The following is a 17754-nucleotide window of genomic DNA, read 5'->3' as shown; positions in this document are numbered from 1 at the left end:
AGGTATTGATTTTCAACTTCAAAATGTTAACATTTTTGTAAGGGTTGCTCTAATGAACAGTGAATACGCGTGACAACGTTATTAATATAGTACAGTCATCTTAACCCATCCTTCAGGGTTATACATTAATGTAAACACAGCCAGCAACGTATGACTGATAACCAGTTCATACCTCATATCTTTCCTCGTTACACGTGGACTGCCGCGTCGCCCATATTCGGGTGACAGCAAAGTTTTTGATCGGGCATCATCACACGCACCAGGGTGATGCTTATCTGACTACTTGCGAAGGATATTCGTATGTATTGGAGAAGATATTTCACAGGAAGTAACCGAACTATTGAATTGTCATGAAAGCAATACAGAAATGATTGATTAAGAAAACTATTGTGAACCTCGTAAAAGCTTTCCTGTTCACTGCTATTTGACTCACTACGAAATATGTTTTCCATTTTTCTTTTCAAAATTTCAACGAATTAGGGTAAAGATTTTAAGTTATATTCCTCTTTACTCGGCAAAGATTCAAGCTGAATTTGTAAAGTGGCGAGATGAGAAACAGATGCCAAGCAACGGACACAAATAAACAGACATGATACCATTGAAACAAATGGATCAAGATATTATTCTTGTGACCACCATATACATTATTTTATTTTATAGTCGTTGTTGAACAGCCGACCCAATTTTCGGGTGTAGACTACTAATGTTCAACTCCGCAACCTTGTAATTTGGAACTCAATCCAGAAGGCAAGGGAATTCCTGGATCAAGTATTGGGAGAAATTTGCCTTCGTGGAGTACTTTTTGATGCAACTAACTCGCATTTGCGTTACACGGAGAGGAAGACCTCGAGCACCTTCCACGATTAGCCTGACGGCAAGGGGACTCTAACCCATGATCCGTCTAGCACTGAGAATATTTCACGTTAGCACTGTGGTCGGTGCAAGCCGGATGAGGAATTCGTATCGACCAACCATCGCCGGGATCGAACCCTGGTTCACATTAATGGAAGGCGAACGTTCTATCCCCTGAGCCATCGCAACTCCCACATACATTATTAAAATATCTGTGGGAGTACTTAGCAGAATACGCTTCGTACAGCGATATTCGTGGCCTGAAGGAGATTTCACTGCAAAAGTGTTAAACCATGGGTGGTGGTGCTTTTTATCGCTATTGTATATTTAGAATATGAAAGGTGATAATACCTGTGAAGAAAAGGGCTCCAAATCCACTCTTTTGAACTGAATTATCTGAGCTGAATTCAATGCGGAGAGAGTTACCTTCCGAGGTGATGAGCGGTGGTAACCTTGAGCCGCAGAATACTCCATGCTTACGAATCTCGTCGTCCGCCATCTTGCTCCGGATGTCTACACTGTCGTACTCGCAGTCTTGCTGCAATCAGACAATATTAACCAGGAAACTTTTTGTTGAAGGACATGTTATACACATTTCTTTTTAAAAATTTACGCAACAGTTTTGAGTAAAGAACAGCAATTTTGAGTAAAGAATATTTTGTAGATAATCCCTCAACCAACACTATTTGAAAATTCTATGGTTATTGATTAGTTGACTTATTTCAATCATTTTTAAAACCGCGTGAAAAGATTAATGGAAATCCAACCTACTTGAGTTTTTACGGCATTTGCTGAAAATCGAGAATAGAAGCGAAATAAATGAAAATAGGGAACGAAAGTATCCAATAAAAATTTCATGCAATGAAAATTGTTTTTTTTTTCCTAAGTATTATCGAAAAAAGTATATACTAAGTTCAACATATTGTCTTACAAGATATGTATACTTTTCATTGACTTCGAAGTAAAAAATTCATTGAAGTAAAAAATGTATGTTTCACATATGAAGTGAACAAGTTGCACAAAAAAAAGTAGTGGAAGAATTGAGTATGTTCCTTGTATTGCACAAACAAGATATAAAAAAATATAGTAACCTAAATAGGTACGCTTGCTTCATGAATTAAACACATTGTTAGGAAACATTCAGCTACAAATTAAATTTACGAATTTGTAGCTGAATGTTCAAATACAAAACCAATAAGTGGTAAAAATTTCAATGCAGAAGTATCTGAATATGTTATAAATACTATTACGATTACATAACATACGTAAAACTCAGTTATAGCAATAGATGAGCTTGATTTTGAATACCATTAATATTCCGTAACATACGTAAAACTCAGTGATAGCAATAGATGAGCTTGATTTTAAATACCATTAAGAATACGTAGCATACGTAAAACTCTGTGATAGAATATAAGAGCTTGATTATAATTACTATTAACATTGCTTAATGTATGTAAAACTCAGTGATAGCAATAGATGAGTTTGATTTTAAATACCATTAACATTACGTGGCATACGTAAAACTCTGTGATAGAATATACGAGCTTGATTACAATTACTATTAACATTGCTTAATGTATGTAAAACTCAGTGATAGCAATAGATGAGCTTGATTTTAAATACAATCAACACTAGATTGCCCAAGGAAGTCATTTTGCTTGCTTTTTCATTTTAATTCGATAAACAATGATGTATATAAAGACACAATTTCTTAGAATTTTGTGACTTTTTGTACATTATATAATTTTTTTTCATTGTTAATATTTACGAATAACTTGTTATATAACTCTAAAAAATATAAAATAATGTTAAAAATTAATGTTAAACAAATTTATTTACACATTTGTTATTCATTCACATTACAGTCAATTTGACTGCTTTTGGACACTATATGTATATACTAAGTTTCAGTCTATATAGCGTTAAGATTGCGTAACATACGTAAAACTCAGTGATAGAATATCCGAGCTTTGCTATAATTACTATTAACATTGCTTAATCTATGTAAAACTCAGTGATAGCAATAGATGATATTAAATTAAAGAAATACTAACGTTGTTTCCCTCCAGATCAAAGTGTGTGAAGTTGAGTGTGATCCTGTATTGAGGCGGTGCTATAATCTCCCAGATACATATTTTATTTGGGGGATATAAGTCCGGAAATGATGGACTGATTATCGTCCCGTTGGTTTCTTCGATCACTCCTCCACACGCATCTGCAATAAAAAGCATCAATCAAACAATCATATTCAAATAGCTTTTTCAAAATGCTTTGGTCACAAAAGCGCCAGCAACGTGTTATACACGTCGGTAGGCAATACACAGCTGGAATGGGGCGAAGCCTCTTAACTGTTTCGTTTTTAATGTAAATATTTGCCTCATATTGATCTCCGAAGCCAGGAAAAAGGTTCAACTATTTCTTTTACGAAAGAGGCTTTGCTTTGTGGCTAATTGAAAAAGGAAGATACATCTTCGCATGTTTCAGAACCTGCTTTAGTTTCAGAGCAAAGATGAGGTAAATATTTACGTTTGGGATTTTTTGGTTAGTAGTTCAATCAGGTAAGTCTCAAAACGAAAAGTTGAATAGTTGTTTATCATTACAGAAATAGAAAAGATTGTTCTGATTTTTATTATAGACATGCCTTGTTGTCGACTCATTTAGTAAGAGCAACAGTGAAGTTTTAGCAAGTGCAAATGGTTAAAAATAACTTAGCATGATTTACGTTGGTTTTATTTCGTTACAGAGAAACAATAGAAGGAAAGAATAAGAATACAATCGAAATGCTACTCAGGTAGATGATACTGGAAGCGAAAAAGCCAGTTAATTGCTGGTGAAAACAGGGAAGGAGTTGAAAAGCAAATATTGGACCACCAAGTTTTATCAGGCAATTAAATTGGTTTTGATGATTTCCACAATTCTATCGATGCATTTTGATAGCGATTTTCTTTTTCAAACACAAATATTGATTTCCTCCATCTTCAAAATTCTTTCTTTTTTAAAGGCGATTCTAAATTGTGCAAGACGCCATTATAAAACTCCTTTAAAGTACACCTACATATAAAATGTAAGCATTTTGTCGTTATTAGTTCTATTGTAGTACATATTAAAACGTTATTTATGCAATTTTTTTCCAAACAAAAATAAATAAATAAATTGAAATATTTTCATTTAAAAAAAAATAAATAAAAAAAGGAAAGAGTTTTTTTAAACAAAGAAATCTAAAAAAGAAAGTTATTTTGAAGGGAAAAAATAGCAAGATATTTTAAGAAAACCCAATTGAGAAATCCCCACAGAATCCTATTTTTCCCTTTGCAAATCTCAAGGGAGCCATTTAATGATGATGAGCGAGAATTTTCTTAGAAAGACTTGCAAGAGAACACAATCGAAAAGAGAAAAAAAAATTATAATCAGAACATCTATGCACTTGCTACTATCCATTCGAAAACAGATTCAGAATAACTTGGAAAAAAAGGAAGAAAATATTTGTAACTTTTTATGTCTCGAAATTCCTAAAATAAAAAAGTACAGGAAAAAAAAAGGGAAAATATAAATGGGGTTCAGGTGTAAAAAATTACATCGGCGGAGAAAAAAGTTTCCGGTGATCTCTTAAATCTCTTTTGATCCCTTTATGCTCCAGCGAGAACGATTTTTCTTCGCCAAACTTCGCCTATTCTGAGTTTGGAAGTACTTTCAGCCATAGATGGAGGCTACGACAAAGTTGTTATAAATATATTTCAGGGGGTAAGGCCTAAACCCCGTGTTTTGAAAGGATGCTGGGGGTATAGGTCATTTTTCATGATTAATAGACTTTTAGATCGTTTATTTTTTGTCCATTTTTAAAGTGTCTTTCTTAGGGATAAAAAATGGTTTGAAGTTATTGTTTCGAATTTTAAAAGTATAAAGGGAGGAATTAATTAAAGCGCTTGATGGAAAGACATACTAAGCGGCATTTTGGAAAATTGAAATAAATTTGTTTTAGAACAAACAACGCCTGATAAGCAGGAGTCTCTTCACGGTTTTGTTTTAAACACAAGCAAAAGGTCACAAAAAAAGAAAGCATGGGTTTGTAAGATTACAGGAAAAGTAATTGTTAAACTAAAGGATAAAACTCGCATGTTCATATACAGGGAAAGAGTAAGTTTTTTCTCCGCTCACTAGATGGCGTTTCTAGTCCTCCCTACTCTCACAGATGCGATTTTCTTGGTTATAATGCAGGAAGATGCTCCTCCTCATTTGTCACTATTTATACGTGGAGTTTAATACAAGTGTGAAATACCAAGGAAAATGGCGTAAGAGGGGAAAAATGAAAAACAAAAATGGGGTTCAGGCTTAAAGAAAAATTATCAACTGAAAAAAATTCACAATGTTGTCTTAAAAATTTTTTGATCTGAAATCTCTTTTAATCATGAAGAAAGAATGCTGGTTTATGGGGCAAACCATGGATGAGCTGTTGTGGTTCAGGGGATAGAACCCTCGTCTCCTAATAAGGCGACACAGGTTCGATTCCCAACGATGGCTGGTCATTACGTTCTGCTTTCGGCTCGTGTTGTTCATAATGCTAACATGAAATATTTTCTGTGAAGATCAGGGGTTAGAATCCCCATGATGTCGGGCTAACTTTGGGAGGTTTTCGTGGTTTTCTTCTAAACATAACGCAAGTGAGGGTTAGTTCCATCAAAAAGTCGTCTCAATGCTGGATTGGGTTCAAAATTACACGGCTACGGCGTTGAACATTGATAGTTGCAAACAATCATTGATAGTTGCAAACATGAGTTGTGTCGACTGTTTAAAAGTGGTTATGAAATGAAATGAAATCATGGATAAGCAGGATAAAATGATGATTATTATTATCGAGATAAGAATTCAGTTTTTCTTAAGATTTTTCCAACTTTTGTACATGAAAACAAGTAGGGAAAAATGCTAAATCGAACTGTATTAGTAATAAACAATAAATAAGGTAGATGAGTTATCGTTTAAATGCTATAGTCTATTCGGATATTTGTTTATACATCAAACAGTTTCTTCATAGGATTCATTTTTATTCTTATTGTATTTGATTCGAAATATTGAATAAGTTTGAAAAACGATATACTATTAAGAAATAACCTCTCAAAACACTCTTGAATATTGGATTGTTAGAGTAAATTCTAGAGTTTGACTTGAAAATAAATAAGAATATTTTTTTGTTTGTTTCTACAAACGCTGATTATGTTAAGTTTTATAAGGTTAATTATCTAAAAATTAATGAACGAAACAGCAGTATCTCGTAGAAAATAGTAATATTTTAAATGTGGGAATTTTAAATGAAACGCAGAATGAAAAGTTTTCTAATCCCTGAAATAATAGTGATAGTCACTCAACGCTTTGAATTGATAAAATAAAAATATAATTAATATTCATGCTTGAAATATCAATATGCTTAATTTCAAGTCTGCACGCTATGTTTGTGCAAAAAACTACTCAGCGCTTAAAAATTGAATAAAGAATTAAGAGAATCGATTCTTTGATCACTGATAATCAGCGACAAAATTATCGCTTATAAAATTAGGGAGAGAATTAAAAGCTACAATGTAATAATCTTTCGTGGTATCACGCAAGATCGCGTTATAACATGCTATTTCAGGTTTCATAACTTGGTTATGTTACCAAATACTTCATAACTATTTCTAAACAGGAAAGACTATTCACTTTTAATTTTTATTCTATTAGCAGTTGAGAGAGATTTCAAACGAGATATAAATAAGGAGTTGAGTTTTATATTCTGTTTCGTGCTTGCACGCAGTGGTAAATTAGCGTTTATTTATTATTCAAAAATAAGCGGGAGTGGTGCATGATAATCAAAATCTGTATCGGTAAATATCAGAATCGCATTAGAAGCTAATATAATCTTTTACTAGTACTGAATTTAAAAATAATGAGTATTATCAAAAACGATTTTTTGTTGATTTTATTAAACCAGTTTTGGTACTTCAAAATTTAGAATTAGTATTTCAAGATGTCTTCTTTTCAGTGTCAATATTACATAGTGGCACTTTTGAATGATTGTAAAAATATTTTAAAATTAGGTTAAGATATCAAGTGAAAATATAAATGCAAGAGGATTAAACACTTGATTCACAAATTGTAAGCAATAATTATTGAAACTTTTAGGGTTATTATATCAGTCAATAGAATTTTTAGAATGCTTCAGCAATCAGTCAGAGAAATTTTTAGACTGTCTTGGGTGCCAGAAATTAGAGTTTTTAGATTGTTTCAGTTATCAGCCTGTAGAATTTCTATACTGTTTGGGTGTAAGTCAGTAGAGTTTTTAGATTGTTTTAGTTATCAGCCTGTAGAATTTCTATACTGTTTGGGTGTAAGTCAGTAGAGTTGTTAGATTATTTCACGATATAAAAATAATTTTTAATTTTCAACACCTATCTGAGTGATTTCGGTTCTTTGTTAAACATTAAAATCGATAATCAAAATCTTGCATCAATTGCTGTATCAACCTATTGATTAAACTCTATTCCTAATATCAATTAGGGTCCTCCTAAAAGGAAGAAAAATTAACTATTATTATAAAAAATCTATTTATTTCAGCTATATTATTTTTTGTTTTATGTACAATACAAAATAAAAGTTTAAAAACCTCATTAAAACTTCATTTAAAAAAATTCAAATGTGATTATTAAGTTAATAATCACATTTGAATAAGGTATTATCCCAATTATATAACGAAACATATTTTCGTTGACAATAAAAATTTATATTAACTATCCTTAAATTTTATTTGTACAGTCCAATTATAATGAAATGCAATTCTGTAGGATTGTCAATTATGATAATTCACAAAAGTTAGAAGTTCGGATTGCTGCAAAGGTTTCATTGTTATACGAAACTTCAAAAATTCCATTAGGATTGCGACGGATTATAACTAATAAAAAGGAATAGACATAGATAAGAGAAAAGTGTAAGGAGTATAGTTAGACTTATTTCCATATGTAAACATTTTAAAAGGATAGTTACTGCTATCAAGTATGATGATTACTAGTCTAGACAAATCGATCGTAAATCGTAATCTAAATTTTCTAAATACTTCATTACTTTATTGAAGAATCTGGTGATCTATTTCAAGCAGAAATTAAACGTTGTTTAATAAGTTTTGCATAATGTTTTAATATTTACCGCTTTACTCAGTGTTATTTCCTTGCATTACCAATTGACATAAAAATGTTTGAAAATTTTTCAAGTTAATTTATTTTTTGTTGTCATGAAGATAATAAAACATAAAAAAAGTCTTAACTTTTTAAATTTTTTTATTGACTATTAAGTTGGTAATTTCAATTTTGTTAGCGGTATTTTTGCAAGAAAAATAAATTATTTTGTGATGTTTTTAATAATGGCACTTTTACTAAAATTATGATTTTGTTAAAATTAATTTACAATATTTTTTTTAAATTTTGAATTAATATAAAAACGGAATTTTTTTAAAAAAAGAGCTGTAGATATTGCGCGGTTTTTCAAAAATATAAAATATATGGCTACCATGACAAAAGAAAAAATCTCATTTTTGATCGCTGCAATAATTTTCCTTCTAAAATTTAAATTTTTTTGCCATTTTAAAAGTTATGAAAATCTCAAAGGGAACGAAGACTTTACAAAATTAAGATTTAAATCGAGGAATAGGAAGAAAAAAAAAAACCAAAAATAATAAAGTGGAGGTAATGGTAAAATCTTAAAACTTTGAAGCTTAATTACGCAATGTATTTTTTTGCTCGAAGACTTAAACTTTTATACTTTAAAAGTACTTTGTTAAAAAATGAAATTGAACAAAACAGTCTAAAAAAGCTAATTTTAAGATCAAATGGAAAATTTTCTTATTACAAGAACAAAGCTAAAATCTATAGGAATAACATACGAAAAGGTGTGTAAAAATGCTTATTTCTACGTGGTTGAAATTAACAACAAAATAACAGAAATTAAAGCTAATCTGAAAGCTAAATTTAAAAATTAAACAAGTTAAAAAATATTTTATTTTTAAGTAACTGTATGGTTGGAAAATAAATTAACTTTACCCTTAATTTCATTTAGATTATTAGATTTTGTGAAAGGTGATCCAGTTATTGCATTGGGTTTCATTAACTTTACAACTTCAAGCACTTATACACAGAGATAGCCACCACCTTTATTGTAAATTTTTAGGATTATTATTGAAAATGAGATAATTTACATTAGGGATCTCTAATAAATATTTAAGCAAAAACATTTTCTATAATTGACAAGTCAATAACGAGAACAGTCGAATGAAAAGCGTGAAAACTAGCCTGATTACTCAATAATACTTTATTATAAATGTAATTTTAATATGGTAGCATTGTAGGACAGGTAAAACGTAAAAGCTATTTACTTATACTGTTATTTGAAATCTCTTTAAAGGTCTTTTTGAAAATCTTAATTAAGTTAATCTCATACATTCACATACGTAAGTTAATCTTATACAAATTCTACAAATTTAAATCAGATCATAGTTTAATTTTGTAAAGTTATTTTTAGAGTATAGAGTGCCTTTTAAGCGGTGGGATAAATTTCTCCTTAATGGAGGACTTTTTTGATAGGACTTTTCCGCTTTTGCGTTATATGGATAGGAAGACCACGAAAAACTAACACGTTTAGCTTGATGATAAAGGGGACTCTAACCCATGATCCTTCTACCACTGAGGATATTTTATGTCAGAACTGCGGTCGGTACATGCCAATTTGTATCGACCAGCCATCTCTGGGATTCGAATCTGGGTCACTTTTATAGGAAGTGAACTATTGTTCGTCAATTTCTTAAGTGAAGGAATAAAAACTTGATTCTTCCTTTTTTAGTGCAGGTTCATCCCCTGAGGTATTGATTCGTTATGGGAACTTGGATGACTTTGCAATCCCAACAGATTCCACGTTCACCAGTCACCATTTAATACACGGAGATTCTTCGGCTGGCTGGATTCAAACTATCATTCTCATGAACACGAATCCAACGCCCTACTAACCAGGCTATCCCGGTCTAAAATTTACTGATTGAAGGAGTTATTTTAAGTAAATAACTGAGATTTTAATGATTACTAATTGGTTGGAGGTAACACGAGAACCAGAATCGGCTTATCAAAGCTCTGTCTTCATTAAATTTACCGAATATGTAAATAATTTAATCAAATTTTGCAATTTCAGCACCATACCTTCACACTTCTTTCCATCTGAATGCAATTCATATCCAATTCTACACTCGCATTTGTAAGCTCCCAGAGTATTAGTGCATTCATGTTCGCAACCATGGTCTCCCTTGCACTCATCAAGTTCTGAAAACAAAAACTAAAATTAAAATATTTAAAAAGAAACTACATAAGTTTTTAAAAATAAAACCAGCACCCACAAAAATTGCAGTCTTCCATCAAACATTTTTAAACAGTGCAAGGCAAAATGCAGTTTCGTTTATTTTATGCCTTGTTTTGATTTAAATGTATGACGTTGAGGAAGATGTCCTAGAATAAATTTTTAATTAAACTAAATTGGGAGACTTTCTCATTTATAGCAATGCATTTCAAACTGCCTAGATGGATGCGTATTTAAGGGAATTAAAGGTTATTTTGAGCAGAATATATAATTAAAATATTAAAACAGAAATTGTGAACACATGTTTTTAATTCCAAGTGTTTAGTCATTGGGCATGACAAAATAAATCAAACCATAAACAGATGAAAAATATCTTAAACATGAAAAGCATTCAGACTTAAATCGTCCTTTTTAAGAAAGAAGGTGTTCAGGGGTGTATAGGGCCATGTTACATTTCCTACAATTTGAGAGTTTATTTTTTTTCTGTCAAATTAAAGAAGTTTACCTAGGAGTCTTGTCAAAGCAATCTGCTGAAATTAAATATCCTTGAAAGGAAGTGGCACCACCCGGCTGCGTGTAACTCTTCTAACAGGGAATAATATAGGGGCGGGAGAAGTACTAAACAGCTAAGACAGCTAACATGACAACTAACTAAACAGGAACTAAACATAAGCTGGAGAAGAACACCAGGAAGGAGCAATGGAAGATTTTTATGGACTGATCACCAAAAAGGCCAAGGTGCTAATAGTCAAATATATCGAAGTTCTCTCCATAGCCAGGGGGGTATTAATCACTTCATTAACACTAAACCAACATGCAAAGGAACACTTTCCCAATCATAGTGAGATGCATAGAGAAATGCCAAGGGGCTAATAGTCAAATATATCGAAGTTCTCTCCATAGCCAGGGGGGTATTAATCACTTCATTAACACTAAACCAACATGCAAAGGAACACTTTCCCAATCATAGTGAGATGCGAGTTTTTACAGTAAAGCCGAAGCAGTAATCGAATCTCTGTCATTAGTTCAGGACCAGTTTTTGAAAATGTTGGATGGAATTGCACCGTGCAGTAAAAATCCAAATACTTTCATAGGCAGTGCAGACATTATGGCAATGAATCATATAAAAGGTACCATTATACTAGTATTATGTCGGTACATTCCTTGAAGTACAGTGCATAAAAATGAGAAGTGTCTGTGCACAATAAACTAATATCTTATTTCAAGCAAAAGATGTCTGTGCATAAACTAGCTTACCTCTATAAAAGTGTATTGGTACGGGAATTATTTTTATAATGAATAAAAATTAGATTTATTGATTTGGGTTAAGTAGCCAATTATAAAACCTCGTTTTAAATCAAACAAATTTGTGTGCGTTGTTAAGCAAAATGTTCAGAACTTAACTATGAACTAACTTCTGAATAAACGTAAAATATTTTTTATATGTTTACATTTGGTGCTGTGACATTTAAGGCAGATAAATATTTATAAATGTTTTTTTGACAAAAACAAATAATCAATTATAATAAGGAGAAAAAACCTTAAATTTTTTCTTATGTATTTTTTACAGATTTTGCGTGGAATTAAGCAGCTGTATTTTACGTTAATGCAAGTAAATATTTCGTAAACTTCTATGTGATAAGGCAAAAATTTTTTTAATAGAAAACTTTTAAAATCTGAACAATTATTTCATTGTATTTTTCGCAAGTACTTGGCATCTTTCAATACACATCTCCTCACATGATATATTCTGTTTTATTGATGAATCATATTGATAAAATAGTTTAGTAAAAACCTTTTATGAAATCTGCTGCAAAACCAGCCTTCTGCACTGATCTATCAGACACAAATTTGACAGTCATCTTGTTACTGGACGAACGGATGTCTTCTGGGTTCTTGTACCCACAAAATCGGCCCAACAGTGGACTGGTGCTTTCGTGCCCGTCTCTAATTTCTAAGTAGTCATAAACACAATTGTCGTGGTTCTCAATCTAAAAGTAAAAATAACAGAAAGTTGGATATTAATTTAGTCAAAACATAGTCACATAGATATAGTTTATTTTATAAAGCAGATAAAAACATGCAATATTTTAGTACTATTTGGAAATGTTTATTAAATTTAATTTTTTTTATTTATTCTTGTTTGTTAATATTGATTGAATTGAATTCTTATAACTTACTTAAAAGAGTGCTTTATTAAATTATAAATCTTTGCATCAGTCTGATTTCATTAGCTATAATTATATAATGTAGCTAATGAATAATTATATAATATAGCTAATCTTAAATACTTTGGAGTTATTTTGCGAAGACATTTAATCATGAAGCTCCCTCCGTAGAGCTATTTTATTATGTAGATTTAATCGTGGACCTATTTTCCGCCGAGATTTAATCGTGCAGTTATTTTTTCTCGTTATTCCATAATTCAGAACATTTGACACTTTCAGTAATTACATTATGAAATGTTAAATGAAACATTTCATAATGTAATGGAATAACGATTACATTTCATTTCAATGTAATGGAATAAAGATACAATGTAATGGAATAATTTATTGAATAACGAGTTATTCAATAAATTATTAATTCATTCAATGAGCGTCAAAGATTTATAAAGCAAAGTAATTTTTGTAGCTTGCTGAGTAAATAATGTTTCAAATATTGGGAAAATAATTAAAATCATCCTTAATTTTTTTAAAACGTAAGAGGTTTTCTATAAATTGCAAAATAGTAAGAAAAAACGAAGAATTTTTATTTAAAAAAATGAGTAATAAATACACGTGATCAAAATGGATTTTTTTTCACACTTGTATTGGAGCAATTGTAATTATTTTTTAAAAGAATACGAAAAATATTATTTTTAAATACGAAAAATCTTTTTCTTTATTTCAGCTACGTTAAGGGAAAAAAACACAAAATGTTTGATTTTTAATGGTGAACATATTATAGGGTGGATTTTATTTTAAAATTCCTATAATTATTAGTATTAAATGTATAATGATAAATAATTGCTGAAATAAAGAAAAATTTGTTTTTGTAGTTTCATAATTATTTCAATGAATAGTTAACATACATATTCTATTAATATATAAACCAAATGCAACCAAATACAAATCAATAAAACTCAAAGGGCATTTTCTGAACAAACAGTAATTTCATGTTATTGGAAAAGTAAAGCAAAATTAGCTCTAAAAAATTCAATGACAAAACTTAATAATTCTAATTTAGAAAAAGGTTGTAACTGCTGGCACAAAGTGGCTTAACTTAACTAAAAAAAAATATAAAATTTAAAATTACTGATTGAAGTAAAATATAGTGCCGATTTATCTGCTTATATATAAAGAGAAATATTAATGACTATAAATCAGAAAATATTTAAAAATATCCAAATAAAATATTTTAATTATTTTTTACATTAAAATACCCTTTCTAACTAAAGACTTATTAGAGAATAGTTTATTCCATAAATATAATTCCTCTTTTTCTTCGTTCGGACGAAGTTTCTTAGTAAAAAGAAATAAACAATTAATTGACTCAAAGAATAAATTTCAGAAAGACCGAGGAAAGGAAAAATGCATATTATAAAGCCAAAACTTATTTTCTAAACGCTATTAATCTTGTTGCCAGTTTAAAAGCAGGATAAAACTTACTTCAAAGGATTGGAACTTCAGCGCCACCTGGTGGTTTTCAGGCACAGTTATTCGCCACGTGCACTCTTTGTTAGGCCAGTAATCTTCAGGATAGTTAGGGCTGTGTAGAATTCCTTTTTCCTGAATAACGTCACCGCCACAAATAGCTGAAATAAAGTTTAAAAAATTTAATAAAAAAATTTTGAATCTAGATATTTGGTAGTGGAATTAAAAATGGATTCATTAATTCTAAACAAACATGAAGATTATCTTATTACAAATTAACTATTACAGCGAAAAGTGCTCACGTTTTATAGAAATTATAATAGCTAGAAAATTACGGTAATTTTTTTTAAAGTTTCAGAGGTAATTCTACCAATAAGGTTAAATATCTTACAAGTTTACCATATTTACTATTTATTTACAAACAATCAATTACTGAAACTTTCAGGATTAACTTGTTTTGATTAACAGTAAGAAAAAATCTTGAAACAAAAAAGTTTGTGTTAGACCAAAATAAAGTTTTTAATAATATTCAGATTATAGTTAATAATTAATCTTAAAAGTTTCAAGTTTTAGGTAGGATGACAAAAAAAAAGAAAAAAAAAAGAAACTCTTATGCTTGTCATTATACGACACTTNAGAAAACTTTTATAATCTGAGAAATTATTTTATTGTATTTTTCGCAAGTACTTGGCATCTTTCAATACACGTCTCCTCACATGATATATTCTGTTTTATTGATGAATCATATTGATGAAATAGTTTAATAAAAACCTTTTATGAAATCTGCTGCAAAACCAGCCTTCTGCACTGATCTATCAGACACAAATTTGACAGTCATCTTGTTACTGGACGAACGGATGTCTTCTGGGTTCTTGTACCCGCAAAATCGGCCCAACAGTGGACTTGTGCTTTCATGCCCATCTCGAATTTCTAAGTAGTCATAAACACAATTGTCGTGGTTCTCAATCTAAAAGTAAAAATCCCAGAATGTTAAATAATAATTAAGGCAAAACATAGTATTTATTTTAGTAAGTTTAGTAAGTTATTTAGTATTAAGTAAGTAATTTATTTTATAATGCAGATATAAATATACTATATGTTAGTACTATTTGGAAATGTTTATTAAATAAAAAAAATGTTCTTGTTTTTTTTAAAAATTGCTTGAATTGCATTCTTATAACTTAATTAATTAAATTATAAATCTTTGTTTCAGTCTGATTTCAATAACTATAATTATATAATAATCTGTTGTTAAATGCTTTGGAGCTATTTTCCGTGTAGACTTTATCATAGAGCTATTTTCCGTGTAGAAACCATGAAGCTCTTTTCCACTGAGATTTTTTTCCGTTGAGATCGTGGAGCTAATTTCCGTAGAAATTCAATCATGGAGCTATTTTCCGTACAGATTTAATCGTGGAGTTATTTTTCCTCGTTATTCCATAATGCAGAAGATATGACACTTTCAGTAATTACATTATAAAATGCAAAATGAAACATTTAATTGTTATTCAATAAGTTATTAAGTCATTATTCAATAAGCTTCAAAGATTAATAATAATTAATAAAGCAAAGCAATTTTTGAAGCTTACTGAATAAATAACGTTTCAAATATAATTATTGGGAAAATAATTAAAATTATCTTCATTTTTTAAAAAAAAAAGTTTTCCTTTAAATTGTAAAATAATAAGACGAAGAATTTTTTTTAAAAGAAATGTATGTTTAATAAATACACACGTTCAAAATGGATTTTTTTCCAGACTTTTATTGGAGTAATTGTAATTATTTTCGAAAAGAAAATTAAAAACGAAAATATTTGAAAAAAAACATACAATTCAAAATATTTAAATTGGAATACTTTTTAATCTTATCATTTACTTCAGCTACGTTGAAGGAAAAAAACACACAACATGCTTGACTTTTATTAGTGAATATATTATAGGGTGGATTTTATTGTAAAATTCTTATACTTATTGACATTAAGTGTATTCTGATAAATAATCGTTAAAATAAAGAAAAATATGTTTTATAGTTTCATAATTATTTCTATGAATAGTTGCCAAAAAACAAATTGCAACCAAATATAAAACGATAAAAATGAAAGTGAATTTTTTTAAACAATCAGCAATGTGATGTTATTTGAAGAATAAAGCAAAATTAGCTCTAAAAAAATCAATAACGAAACTTAAATATTCTCATTTAGAAAAAAGATTGCAACTGCACGCATAAAGTGATTTAACTAAAAAAAAAAAGAAATATAAAATTTCAAATTACTTATTGAAGTGAAATATAGTGCCGATTTATCTAAATAATAGTGATTGTAAATCAGTAAATATTTAAAAAAGTTTCAAATAAAATATTTTAATTATTTTTTACATTAAAATATCCTTTCCAACTAAAGACTTATCAGTGAATAGTTTATTCCATAAATATCATTTCTCCTTTTTTTTTTCTCGTTCGGACGAAGTTTCTTAGTAAAAAGAAATAAACAATTAATTGACTCAAAGAGTAATTTTCAGAAAGAAAAATTTTCAGGAAGACCGGGGAAAGCAAAAATGCATATTATAAAGCCAAAATTTATTTTCTAAACGCTATTAATCTTGTTGCCAGTTTGAAAGCAGGATAAAACTTACTTCAAAGGATTGGAACTTCAGCGCCACCTGGTGGTTTTCAGGCACAGTTATTCGCCACGTGCACTCTTTGTTAGGCCAGTAATCTTCAGGATAGTTAGGGCTGTGTAGAATTCCTTTTTCCTGAATAACGTCACCGCCACAAATAGCTGAAATAAAGTTTAAAAAATTTTATAAAAAAAATTCAGAATCTAGATATTTGGTAGCGGAATTCAAAATGGATTCATCAGTTTTAAACAAGTTTCAAAATTATCTTATTACAAACTAACTATTACAGCGGAAAGTGTTCACGTTTTATAGAAATTATGATAGCTAGAAAATTACGGTAATTTTTTTAAAGTTTCGGAGGTGATTCTACCAATAAGGTTAAATATCTTACAAATTTACTATATTTACTAATTATTTACAAACAATCATTTACGGAAATTTTCAGGATTAACTCGTTTTCATTCACCGTAAAAAAATCTCGAAACAAAAAAAAAGTTAGTTTGTGTTAGACCGAAAAAAAATTACAAAATAAAGTTTTTAATAATATTCAAATTATAGTTAATAATTAATCTTATCTTTATAGTTTTAGGTAGGACGACAAAAAAAACCCTTACGCTTGTACATACGACACTTATTTAGGCCAAATCGTAATCAGGTTTAAACAAATTAAATCTTATAATTTATTTTAAATTTTAACCATCTTATTCAGATCAACACTTCAGCAATGAAATATTGATCTATGGTATAAAAATAGGTTCCCTTAAGAATAAGTTATTGTGGTATAAAAATTGCATTTGGGAACTATGTTTTTTTGTTGTTGCTAACGGATTTTTTAACCGATCATGGATAGTTTCGCGTCACTGATTTCTAATCTGCAATCGGTTTCCTTCTCTCCCAGCAACAGTTTTTTTAAAATAACATTTTTGTTGAAATGTACAAGTTTATAAACGTTATATATAACGTTTATAAACTTGTACAATTCAACAAAAACCTTTATAAACTTGTACATTGCAACAAGTTTATAAGCGTTATACATAACGCTTATAAACTTGTATAAAATAAATAAAAATAATATTCCTAACTTTTTTCTTGGTTAAAAGCTTTAAACCTGTAACTGGTTTAACACTTATAATAAAATCTTAACTTTTCTAATACATTCTCCGAAGAAAAAAAATATATCAAAAGACTTAAAAGGCCGTTTTGTGGATGAAGAAATTTCTTTTCCATCAAATTCTCTGGTCCGATCAATAAAACGAACAAAAAAACCATCCGTTCTTCGGATGAACTCCCAT

The 17754-nt window shown here is 29.7% G+C and overlaps 1 protein-coding gene across 1 annotated transcript in view; it reads right to left on the bottom strand.

Moving 5' to 3' along the window:
* Positions 1–17754, bottom strand: part of LOC107453436 (bone morphogenetic protein 1) — a 253920-nt gene that overhangs the window by 17801 nt on the left and 218365 nt on the right. The window contains exons 10-14 of the mRNA XM_043049329.2: positions 16478–16623; positions 14619–14814; positions 10059–10178; positions 2910–3070; positions 1204–1390 (exon numbers count right to left, since the gene is read on the bottom strand). Of these exons, the coding sequence (XP_042905263.1) occupies positions 1204–1390; positions 2910–3070; positions 10059–10178; positions 14619–14814; positions 16478–16623 (810 nt within the window). The remainder of the gene's footprint in view (positions 1–1203; positions 1391–2909; positions 3071–10058; positions 10179–14618; positions 14815–16477; positions 16624–17754) is intronic.

This window comes from Parasteatoda tepidariorum, chromosome 6 (assembly GCF_043381705.1).
Source record: "Parasteatoda tepidariorum isolate YZ-2023 chromosome 6, CAS_Ptep_4.0, whole genome shotgun sequence".
NCBI classification, from domain to species: domain Eukaryota; kingdom Metazoa; phylum Arthropoda; class Arachnida; order Araneae; family Theridiidae; genus Parasteatoda; species Parasteatoda tepidariorum.
This window is presented reverse-complemented; position numbering and strand designations above follow the sequence as displayed.